This window comes from Elgaria multicarinata, chromosome 8, assembly GCF_023053635.1.
Source record: "Elgaria multicarinata webbii isolate HBS135686 ecotype San Diego chromosome 8, rElgMul1.1.pri, whole genome shotgun sequence".
Lineage (NCBI taxonomy): Eukaryota > Metazoa > Chordata > Lepidosauria > Squamata > Anguidae > Elgaria > Elgaria multicarinata.
In genome coordinates, this window is record NC_086178.1 from 31,731,198 (window position 1) to 31,744,070 (window position 12,873).

General features: G+C 44.5%; 1 protein-coding gene across 1 annotated transcript; it reads right to left on the reverse strand.

Annotated features, from left to right (window-relative positions):
* Positions 1–1,649: 1,649 nt before the first annotated feature.
* P2RY1 (purinergic receptor P2Y1) lies at positions 1,650–6,064 on the reverse strand. Its single transcript, XM_063132116.1, has 2 exons — positions 5,982–6,064; positions 1,650–3,039 (listed from the first exon to the last, which is right to left on the reverse strand). The coding sequence occupies exon 2, from the start codon at positions 2,979–2,981 to the stop codon at positions 1,896–1,898; it is 1,086 nt and encodes a 361-aa protein (XP_062988186.1). The 5' UTR covers positions 2,982–3,039; positions 5,982–6,064; the 3' UTR covers positions 1,650–1,895.
* Between the last annotated feature and the right edge of the window lie 6,809 nt (positions 6,065–12,873).

The following is a 12,873-nucleotide window of genomic DNA, read 5'->3' on the forward strand; positions in this document are numbered from 1 at the left end:
GACAAAAATACAGGTATTCCCAATTAGATATGTTTCATTATTTTGCCAGCTACATCTACTATGATTAGAGATTTTTAAAACCTTCAAGGACTTGAGAAGAACACAATATTAATTTCAAAATTTTATCCCTTGCTGTTACACAAGACATATATCTACTTTAATTTTGGGGGGCTGTTACACAAGACATATATCTACTTTAATTTTGGGGGGCTGGGGGAGGGAGCTTCATATATTTAGCATTGCCCTCCAATATATAGAGAATAATAAGGGCCTGTTCAGACAACATTCAGATATGTGTTGGCCATGGGAAAACCACATCAAAAGCCTGCATGAGGAAACTCAAGCCTGTGATATGCAGGCGGTTACATTCAGGATTGATGTTTCACAGTAGATTGGGCAGTACTGTCTTCCCATGATTCCCAACACATGCTGGACATTGAATTCTGCATATGGGAATGGGTACATGCTACTATACTGTCACAGGTTAAGGGACACTGTGCTTAGCTGTTTCCTGTGAATACTACATGGCCCGATGGCTCCCTACAATGGGGCGGGCAGGGGAGACATGCATCCTGTGGCAACTTTGGTGGTTTTTACCCCCACTTCCCCTGCCTTGTTGAATTTGCTACAACAGCGGTAGCCCAAATTTTTTTTTGCAAGGAAACAAGGTGCGTAAGGACAGCATGTGTCAGTGTGAAACAGAATCATGCTCCCGGAAGCCTCTTGGGAACACAATTCTGCTTGGAAACGAGACAGCAAAATTGCTGGGGTGTGTGTGCACTGCCATCAATGTGGTAGGGCAAGAGTGCAGCAGCAGTGGCAATTTCGGTGGCGGCAGGGCAAGAGTGCAGCCTTCAGGAGGTGGGGAGATACAGTGTGATTCCCAAAATTTACCCACCTCTTCTCTATGTAAACCCAGATTTAAGTGAGAAAATATCATAATCATCATCTCTAACTGGACAACTTGCTGGAATCACAAAATAAATGCCAACAGACCATTATTATCCCAGGGCTTTTGTCTCAATAAATGCTTTCAACTGTGTTTGAGAAAGAGCCTGGAAACACAAATCCATATCCTGAGCTAGTGTTGTGAGGGAACTTACAAGTACCTTGGGGAAAGAAGAGGGCTACCCAAAGTCAATACCGAAGAACAAACTCAAGTCGTCCAATATGCCTTGGGTTTTTTAATTATTAAACAAAATTCAACTTTAATAAAATAAGAACCAAGCTTAGAGCAAGGTTTACTTCTCATTGATCAGCTGGAAGAAAACTGCCAGCATCTTGGCTCTTCTGTAAGAAAAAAGGGCTGGATGTTTTTTGTTGGTGGTGGCAGTGATGATAATAACGTTTTTGATGAAAGCTGCAAATTCAGGGAGGGGGGATGCAATATCTGTGACTGGAGCTGTCCCCCACCCCACAGACCCTCCCCTTCCCAGAGTCACAGCACTGCAGAAACAAGCGTGGGATTTGGAAATGGGAGAATGGACTGGGATTTGGAAGCAAAGGTTTCCCTTCCATGGACATTCCTCATGCTGTAAGCCAAGGCTTTGGTCTATGGGACATAAGCTCACCCCCACCCTTTTCTCTGAGGGTTGCTGTGCTTTTATTGTATGTACCACCAAGTCCATCAGATAAGTTAATCTTTCAAGAACTTTCCATGTTGTTTTCAATTTAATTTTTTTAAAAAAATGTACACTTACTTTCATCAAGTTCTTCCTAGGCTCACAGAGCAAGTTAAAAAAACACAAGAAAAAAACGCCCACACAAACATAAATTGTCCACTTGTTATGTTTTCTTGAAAATGCATGAACTGAGTCTTATAAGGGTTAAAAATGAAGGGGGTAAGTGGTGGGGGGAGTGATTCCTTGCAGCAACAACAACAACAAAAACCCTATTCACAAGCTTGTGTCTCCATTCTGTTTACACTCAGATAAAATACTGAGAGTCATATCCTCGCTTTTGGATTGCATGTTGAGCTCGCTTCGTCTCGAGGCTTTTCTCGTGGCTCTTGAGAGCCTTCTTCGAAATGTATCTCCTGCCAAAAAATACAGAATAGGATCCACACAGCTGTTGAGACTCGCCAGCCCCCGAGTTACTTGGTAAGTGGCATAAACCCTGTTGTTAAAGGCACACATTTCCGGAGTCTGAAAATCTAGCCTGGCTCGTAGGTTCAAGTTTTTCATCACGTGAAAAGGGAGATAAGACACAGCAAATACTGCCAACACTATAATAACCAGGTAAATTGATTTCCTCCTAAGGGGAGAATTGTCTAAATCTTTGTAAATCAGCGCTTTCACGATTAATCCGTAGCAACCGAGAATCAGGATGAATGGAATGCAGAACAGGAACACAGTGGTGCACATGCTGTAAATGAAGTAGCTTCGCAGATAATCATCTACCGTTGTGTCGTAGCAAGCCATGGTTTTGACTTTCCTTACCTCGGTCCCAGAGTAAAAGAAGATGGGCGAAATCCCGACTACTACAATGATCCAGACCAGGGCACTGATATAAACAGCGTTCTTCTTTTTCAGCCTCCCCAGGGATTTTAAAGGATAAACGACACCCGTATACCTGTGCACACTGATGCATGTGAGGAACAAGATGCTTCCATATAGATTGACGTGGAAGATGAACCTCTGTAGCTTGCACATGAAGTCTCCAAAGATCCAGTCGGTTTGATTGAAGTAATAGAAGATCAGTACAGGGAGAGTCAAAACATACAAGAAGTCAGCCAGTGCCAGGTTGAACATGTAAACCGAGATGCCACTCCAAGGCCTCATGTGGAAGACAAACATCCAAATGGCCACACTGTTGCCCAGGAACCCAGTGATGAAGACTACAATGTAGACGGCAGGCAAGTAATAGAATTGAAAGCCAGTTTTGGTCAGCGAACATTTGCTGGTGACATTGCTGGTGACATTGCTGACCAGCAAGTGGGTTTCAGTCATGTTCAGCATAGCTGACAGAAGGACTTCGGTCATGGTTACTCCAACGAAGTCACATCGATGGATTCAGAGGTCTGCTGATCAGCAAGTGTCTCTGTGGAAACAAAGAAAGTATCTAAACTGCAACAGTCAAAACAGAAAAAGATCCAGCCTTCCCTTAACGGCTTCATTTACAGCAGTTGCACTACACTGGTCCCCACCCCGACACACACACAAACAGTAGTTAAATGGTGAACCCATTTTGAGTTTACTTTTTTGTGTGCTACCAGTTCTCGTGGATCCGCCAGATATTTTAGTTTGCCGCCTGCATTCCAAAGGCTGTGGAAAGAGGCCCTTACATACTGGTCCTTACAAAATATTGTCACGCATCGTTTCTCAGCTTTGTGTATTACTCTCCCACCCCCACCCCCAACAACATACTTTAGCAGAAGGCATTGGCTATTTCTATTCACCAGTAAAGCCAGTCCAATACAATTCTTCCCCCTTTTTTTTGTCAAGGTATCTTGCATCCTCAGCTGGAATCCTACACACCAGCTAGGCAGATGGAAAAGAATAAGCTTCACCTGCAGATTTTGCTACCAAGAGCTACCATAGTGTGAAACGCCTTCAGGGAACCAGGCTGGCTGGTTTCCTCCATCAGCTCTTCTTGCACTGTGGACACTTTACATCCCAGTCTGCTTTGGCATCAGCAAAGAGCCAAAATAAGGAAGAGACAGCACTATCTTTGGGGGTTGAAAGAGAAGTGATGGAATAGAGGGGATGAGAAAGAGAAAATATTCTGGATTTATTAAAATTGAAAGGAGGGGGGAGGGCTCTGAGCTTGCAGACTTGACCTTAATGAAAACATTTCCAGTGATGTGTATGGACCAGAACGACATCAGTGATATTAGCTACTAGCTTTTTTTCTGGAGCATTCCCCTCCCTTTTAAAAAATGCATTGTTTCAGCAAATGAATTAATAACATGACAAACAGTATGCAACACCAGTCAAATCGGGCTCTTACAAAGTTATAATTAACTTTTCTGGAGATTCTTCTCCTAAGAAGTACATTATTTTTACTGCTAAAATTAGAGTGTTAACAGTATTCTTTGCCTAAATTTTAGAAGAAAGAAGCATTTGGATCAAGTTAAAGGAATTGGATGATGCCGAGTTGTTACGTCTAAAAATATTTACAAACGTTCCAATAAAACAAACCTTGAATTTCTTAAAATATAGAACATAACCCATATAAAATGTAACTTTACTGAGTTTTCTTCCAAATGAGAACTCTGCAAGATCAGACATGAAGGATGTAGCCAATTCCTGCTGTAGTTCCCCAGCAACCAGTATTCTGAGCCCGGAGGTAGCATATAACCATCAGGACTAGTAGCTGTGGAGAAACCTACCTATTGTGAATTTGTCTAATCCCCCTTTAAAACCATCTAAGACAATCAGAGGCAATATCTACACCTTGTGGCATTTAATTCCACAAATAAATAATGTACTTGAATTATCCTAATGAAATATTTTGTTTCCACTTCTTTCAGCTCTTGTGTTACCCTATGATATACTTATTTATGCAACACACAAAACAAACATGGCATACTTTTTTAATTTAGTTTTGTTTACTCCATTTAAGTCAAATAAACAGATCCCAATTGATTTAAGGAACCAGAAACATATCTGGAAATTGGTCCAAAAACGCCCCCGTATCCATTTTTTTTTTAATCCAGAAGAATTTACTTTTCCATTTTTTTATGACATGCCCATATCACTAGATTGTATTCGAGAGGGTCTGAAAAGCAGATACTGAAGGGAAAGGTCAGGAGGCAAAAGTAGATAAAAGACAAGATAACCAAGAGGGAAGAAAGATTCAGAGAGTGACAGAGATATAAGTGGACAACTGGAATGAGTATCAGAATGCCCTGTGGGCTGACAGACAGGAGGAGCAAGACAACAAATTTCACAGTTATGCTTTCTGCTACACCTCCTGGGGCAGTGTCCCCAATGTGGCCATCTCTAATTTGCCTAGGAATGGCACTGTGGCCTCACTGTTCTGGAATAATATTATATTTATATCTGTTGGGAGCCCACTTTTGAGTGCAGCAATGGCAGAAAAGGAGTCTATAAATAAACCTGCCTTGACAAGCCTCCCTCCCACAGCACCCCTCTAATGCCGCACACCACCTCAGTTCAAAACCCTAAAGGGCGGCGGGCATGTACAAGACGGGCAGAACACGCATCATTTCTCCTCCCACCACCCAGAATGCAGGCATGCAACACGGAAGTCTGCATTTGAACAAGAGTTCATCTCCAGAATCCCAGCTTCAGCCCTGGAACCAGCGCAGTCAGTCACATCGACCAGAACGGCCTCGGGGCATGTACAGACTGCGTCTCCTCCCCCTCTCCCCACACTATATACGTACAGTCTCTATATATCTCCCCGTTTCTTTCGGTGACCGACTGGCTGCACACTCCTGGGCGCGCACAATTGGGCGGCACATTTCATCGACATTTTACTTCCGAGTATGTCTGCGTGCATTTAGCGGTGTAGGGTTAGAAGAACCAGGTCCCGTGTTTATTTGCGAGGAGGTTTGGCACACCAGGATTTTGGCTCCGTGTTGTTTTAAAACCCCACGTCTTGGTTATAATTTTGTGCGCCTTTCTCCTCCTCCTGTGGTTCGGGAGAAGCTCGGAGAAGGCGGTGGGGGCCCGGGAAGGACGAGTGCCTTTTCCCGGGGGGAGATGGGGGAATGCCCCACACGGAGAGATCTCTGCGCCCCGCCAGGCATCGCAGTCCCTTTCCAAGTGCAACTGTGCAGAAACACGGATGAAGAGGCATGGAGGAAAAGATGGGCAGAGCGATCCTAGCAGGGGCGAACCGTTTAAGCAGATTTTCTTAATTTAAGAAGAGTACAAACTAGTACGTATAATTAAAGGGGGGAAATGAATCGACCTACTCCCCACCCCCGCGCGCCTCCGCTCTGCCAAGCCAAGTGCCGCCGCTCGTGGCGTCGCCTCGCCCGCAGGAAACTTTCCCGGGTGATCCTGACTTACCTGCCGGAACGCCGCCTCAGCTTGCTCGGGGAGAGCGCGCAACGCGGCGCCCTACGGCCGCCGCCACCGCAGCCGCCTCCTGCTCCATGCCGAGGTCGTTCCTTTTCAGCGAGGCGAGAGAAGGGGACGGAGCGGACGGCGCGGAGGAGAAGCATGTGCTCCTCAAAGCCCGGAGTCCGGCGCTCCGCTTCGCCGGCGCCGGCGCCGCCGCCACATTCCCACACCGGCCAGCCAGGCGGGCGAAGTGCGTGCTGGCTCGCGCTGTTCCGCCCGGCGAGCGAGTGCAAGCGAGACCAGCAAACAGGGGGCGGGAGCAGCGGCGGCGGCGAAGCAGCAGCAGCAGCAGCAGCCTCCCTTCGGAAGCGTCGCACAGACGGGAGCGGCTCTCGGCTCTCGGCTCCCGCCCCCTCCCGCCCTGCCCAGCGCCGCTCGCTTCTTCCCCGGCGAAGCCCGCGCGCGCCCAGCAGCGAGGAGCCGGAGGCCACGCGGCTCTCTCCCACGCGGCGCCTCCGCCTCCTCCGGCCTTGGGGCTCCTCCTGACAGCCAAGCTGGGTTCCCGAGCGGGTCGAGAGCTTCATCTCTCCGGGACCTTCTTCCGATTCGAGGCGGTGCTCAGCCTAGTCATTTTGTCCTCGGTTGGCACCTTAAAAAAAAAAAAAAGGCCAAACGTCACGGGCGTGTGTGTGTGTTGTGTATTTTTGGGGTAGGGGCGTTCAAGCGTGCGTAAAAAACTTTGACACTTTAATTTTGAAGATAAAACAGGAACCTGCTCTCAACCCCGCTCCCAATCCTGCCCCACTCCAGTTTCTTCCCCTCCCAGGCTACATAAGACCCCTCCCTCAGGAGCTGATTGCACCTGGAGGTGAATCCCGATAAGACAGAGACCCTAGAAGTAGGCAGTTCCCATGTCCAGGAATTGGGCTGTTTGCCTGTTCTGGATGGCCCTCACTCCCTCTGAAAGAGCAGGTATGTTAGTTTGGTGGTGCTCCTGGGTCCATTTTCAACCTTGGAAGCCCCGGTGAGCACCCATTGCCAATTTCGGTGGGTGCACCAACTATGGCCATTCCATGGTAGGGACAGCCTAGCCACAGTGATCTATGCACAGCTAATCTCAATTAGATTACTGTAATGGGCTCTATGTGAGGCTGCTGTAGTGCCTGGTTTGGAAGCAGCAGCTAGTGCGAAATACACCAACTAGGGGTGCCCAGTGGGACACCCAGCTATATTAACATAACTGTGTTAAAAGAACTGTACTCTTTGCCTATTAGTTACTGAGCCATGTTCAAGGTTATGTTGTTGACCTCCAAAGCCTTAAGCAACTTGGGGCCAGGATGTCTATAGCCTGCTCCTATATATACCAAGCTGACCTTCGAGATCTCCAAAGGAGGCCTCGTTGGTCATTTTGTGAACAACAGAGTGTCACCATGTAAGTGGCACCCGCCCCCCACCTTGTAGTTTAGGAGGCAGAAAATGCATTATGTTTCAAATGCTTCCTGAAAATGGACTTGTTCACCTATGCTTTCTCTGGCTTTCTTTAGCTCAATTTTTCCTGCCCTAGCTAATCTCCACAGCTCCATGCACCAAGACGTCAGTGTTAGAAGTTCTGCAGTTTTCTAACTTTTAGCTGTTACCCTGTGAGCTGCCATCAGCATGAAGACAACTAATTCCTTAGATGTCACTTTTGTGTTTTGTTATTTAAAATTAATATTATACTTACAAAAAGCAGAAGATTGCAAGGCACCATCTGAAAAGAGGTGAGAGAACAGAGAATGCCTCTCTAGAATGATACTTACTGCTACACAAATCAACTGAACACAAAATTAATTATTATTATTTTCTAATATGGAAATGTATGTGGAATTAACCAAACAATTAATTGGTTAATCTACCAAGACTCTTGCAATGTATCAACTGAGATTCCTTTAACTGATTGGCAACCTTAATTAACAGTATTCTTTCACACATGCAAGTGAAGAGCAGGAAAGAGATTCAAAGACAATTTTAGCATCATGTCGAAAACACCCTTTTTAGTTAAATGCAAGTAGATTAGGAAAGAGCACATGTTACACCAGCAGGGCTCCTTTAGACACACATACAGGAACACAGTAGGGCTAAGGCAGTGCTAGAGATGCTTGGTTTTATACTTTCTGACCTGGAGCTCTTAATGTAGGCTGCACTATGCATATTCAGTAGTGAGGGGAGAGCACTCTGCACATGCTCAGAGATTCTAGGAATGAGCATTGATATATACACTAATAAAAGAGTATGTAGAATCATAGAATAGTAGAGTTGGAAGGGGCCTATAAGGCCATCAAGTCCATCCCCCTGCTCAATGCAGGAATCCACCTTAAAGCATACCTGACAGATGGCTGTCCAACTGCCTCTTGAATGCCTCTAGTGTGGGAGAGCCCATGACCTCCCCAAGTAACTGGTTCCATTGTCGTACTGCTCTAACAGTCAGGAAGCTTTTCCTGATGTCCAGCCGGATGTGTGTCCATCCATCCTTCAGTGGCATAATACCAAGGCAGTGACACCTGAAAGTTCTATAATAAAAAAAGAGAATGTCTATCCATCTGTCAGTGCCATAGTAGCAAAACTATGAGACATAAACACCCCAAACTTGGCATGCATACTAACGGGATGCTAGGGTTCATGGTTATTTTGTTTTTAAAATGCATTAATTTGTATTAATTTAAATGTGTCCATGTGGCTGAAATCGAGGGGAATTACTTAGCCAAGGGACAGAATTATAGGCCTGCTCCTCACCACTGCTGCTGGTCAGTGTCCCCCCCACCCCCAGAATGGAATGGATACTAAGGATGTTGGAGAAATCTGCAATACATCAAAATGGCATTGGATTTCTATGAATCTGTCCACAGAGGTTCCACAGAGGATTGACTCTTCAGAGTCGCGCAGATTCTGTGGACTTGTGGACCATTTTTTAAACTTTCTGTAATTGTATGCAAATTTGGTTGTACAAAACAATTGAGGTTGCATACAAATATGGCAATCTATATGCCATTTTACAAACCAACCAACAATGACCCTCTTCAGATGACACGCTAAGCCTTCGTTAGGCCGCTGACCCTTCTGCAGCAAATGGTTAGTGAGCATGTTTAAACTGTGGTTATGTAGCCACCATGATTAGGAATGGTTCACACAGCATGCTAAGTCATGGCTCACAGAACACGCTAAGCCATAATGTTTAGCATAAAATGCTTAACCATCTTGTCTTAGCTTATCATTTGAATGGGGTCGATGCCTTACACATCTCTGATTTCTCTTCTACTTCTGCAGTGTAGAAATCTTGGTTTGTGAGCTCTGCTCATGGATTTTACACTGACCTAAGAAAAGTATGCAAAATGTTATGCTCCAGCGCAAGTTCCATGAGTTCTGATGGATTGTTTCTGGCATAGTGTCGTGGTGTGTGTTTGCGTGTGTGTGTGTGTGTGTGTGTGTGCGTGCGAGGGAAATCTGCATTCGTCAATGAGCAGACAATGGAGTGTATGACACCTGACAATCCACAAAACACAGATAAAGTGGCTTATACATGATCCTTACGCCCCTAATAGATAGACTCCTCTCTCAGGGGGCTATAGGGATGCATCATGGCAGGGACCATCCTTAGAAGTGAGAGCGAGCATGGCTTCACTCAGACATGAGGGCACAATGTGTCCAACTCTGAAGCTGTGTCAGCTTGCTTGAAGATTTTCCTGTACCAAACGTGGGGCTATTAAAACCCATGCAAAGCCTGATCCATTCACTAATATAAAATCCAGGGCTCGACCCTGCTTCTAACTAAAGAAAGAATGTAGCAAGATTCTGCTTGCTTTGCATGGTTTCATTCAGACTAAAAACGTTCTGTTCCAGTTTTTTTTATATGGTTACTTAACCCCTGATTATATAACCATTTACTCAGAAGTAAATCCCACCAAGTTCAATGGTTGTTTACTCCTAAATAAGTGCCCATTGACTTGTGGCTTTACAGAGCAATCCTATTCATGTTTATTCAGAAGAAAGTTCCGTTGCAGCCAATGTAGCTTTCTCCCAGTAAATAGGTATAAGACTGCAGCCTTAGGATGTTTCTAGGTGAGGCTTTATTATGCCTCATTCACAGGATTTTGCAGGGGGTCCAAATGACATCTTCCATTTGTAACCATCCCATATTTTCCCACCGCTTCTTCCATCTCTTTTCTCCCCATAAAAAAAATCCTTCAAGGAGGAAAAGAGTGGCACAATACTTTTTGATTGATGTTAGGGTGTCTGAAAGCACCCTTAATCTCTGAGGTCTGTGCTTTTGTTGTTGGGTGTTGTTGTTGTTGTTTTTAGGGTGAAATCCTAGGCATGTTTAGACAGAAAAAAGTCGTACTGCTCCCAGCATTCTCCAGCCAGCATGCTGGGGATAGGAATTGCAGGACTTTTTTTTTTTTACATCTAAACATGCATAGGATTGCACCCTTAACAGATGAGTTGAAAGTTTGTTATTTCAGAACTATAACACTCTCTTCTGCATCTAAAGATCTGGCTTAATATACTGATAAAAACTTTGGCGGGGTGGGAGAAATCCCTATAATCCCATACCAATTTTTCATTTTTGAAAGGCTTCTGAGACTCTCTCTTTAAAAAAAAAAAAAAAAAAGGGGGGGGGGAGGAAATCCAAAATCCAATTACAAAAATGATTGACATCCGAAGCTGCCTTCTTCTGAATAAACCCATTCTATTCTCTAGTCCAGTATTGTCTGCCATGACTGACGGCAGCTCTCTTAAGAGGTCGCCCAGTGGTCTTTCCAAACCCTGCTCCCCCATGATCATTTCAACCAAAGATGCCAGGCATTTAATCTGAAACCTTTTGCATGCTAAGCACATCTTCTGCCACTGCTCTAAGACCCCTCCTGTAAGCTATTGAAAGCAAGTCTGTTTTTGTGCCATGCTATTGGTATGCCACTCCATGGAAGCTGGTGTAAGAGTCTGAGCAATGAATTTCAGAGCAAAATCTTGGCTCTTCCATGAATGCAGCAGTGGCGAGTTGGACTCTGGCAAACCACAGTCTCTCAGCCTCAGCTGTCTCCCCCTCCCATTTGTTACTTGAGGGTAATAATATTGACCTATCTTACAGGAGATGTTATAAGGAATACAGAGATAATGTATGTGATGTGCTCCATTTTTATTTGAGGGGGAATGGCTGGAGGTCAGTGGCTAGAGCACATGTGTTACATGCACAAGAGACCCGGTTTCAGCCCCTGGGGTCTCCAAGTGAGTTTGGGAAAGCCCACTGTCTGGGGCTAAATTAACATTCCCCTAATCACACATAGTGGAGCTATGCATGATTGCTCTCCCTACTCTCCTGCAAGAGTCCATGGGCATGATTTGCATAGGGACCATGGTGCCTTGGAAGAGGAGATTTAAACTCCCATCCCCTCCATTTTCCCCTTCTAAATTCCACACACACTTACCCTCGAGTGGGGTGGTGGAGGCAAGGCAGTTAAAACGATAGAGGAAAATGTCTCCATTGATGTCAGATTGATTGATCTATAATTCCCTGGATCTTCCTTTTTGAAGACAGGAATAGCATTTGCCTCTTCTCCAGCTCCCCATTCTCCAGGATTTCTAAAAGATAATGGCCACTATGATGGAAGCATGATAATAGCCACTATGAGTTTCCAGTGGTATTTCCCCCTAGTTTTTGTCTTCAGAGTAGTTTGAAAACTGCTGCATTAAGCGCTTGCTCAAAGAACCTTGATAGAACATGGGGTGTTGCTTTGTGTAATTGGGGGGGGGGAATAATGTACCTGTTGAAATATTTTCATGAGAAAATTGATTACTTTCAAGGTTTCAAGCTAAAAGAAAAGCAATGTTCAGGATAGGGAAGGGGGTCTGTAGAGTCTAGACAAATGTAGACTAAAAAGCACTGAAATCGTGCTTTTCAATCTGCATCCGTGAGTCTGACATTTCAAAGCCCATATTTCGAAAGTGCCTGCATTTGTCGTTTTATTTCAGAATGTGATTGTTTTCCAGCACAACCCTATGTGTTTTTGCTCAGAATCATATTGTCATGGAATTATAGGTATGGAAGGTGTTTTGGAGGACATCTAGTCCAACCCCATTCCCTGAAAATTGCACAATGCAGGGTGCAGCTTGCTACAGCATCCCTGCTTAAATACTTGCAGTGAAAAAGATCCCACCATCTGCTGAGGCAGCCGGTTTCACTGCCCATCAGCTCTGACCGCTAGGGTGTTTTTCATAATGTTTAGCCAAAATCCACATTCATTCTAATCATGCTGTATGGAGAAACAAAAATCCCATTATGTTTAATGGGACTTACACAGGATTACAGTCATTAACTACTAGCTTACTAGAAAGCATTTTGGCTAGGTTTTGGCTCTTGCTTGCTTAAGCTTTAATACATGGTGTGATATGCACAATGGCATTATCCTTGATCTCTTGAAATACATCCGTACATTAGAAAGAAAAGGGTGGGGGGAATCCAATATTGCATGACTTATGGATAGAATGCTCAAATTTGAATCAATAAATTCCCAAACCAGTTAAGCTAAAGGAACTGGCTTACAACTGACCAATTTAATTAGATTTGAGGATCAGGATCTTAATTTCTTACATCTCAAATACTCAGCACAGTAAATTGCTTGATTGCAGCCACTGTCTTCAACGTAATCTCAAGAGCAAGTATGGTGAAGAGAACAGAGTCTTGGATAGGAGGACTGCCAGATTCAGAGCCTCCTTAACCAAGAAGCATCCATTGTCTTTTGCCAACTCACTCTCAGCCTACCTGTTGTGAGGATAAAAATCCAAACAAAACAAAAGATCACTGATAAATTTATAATCTTGATAGAAAGATATATATCTCACTCTTCTGATGGATAAGCATTATTCT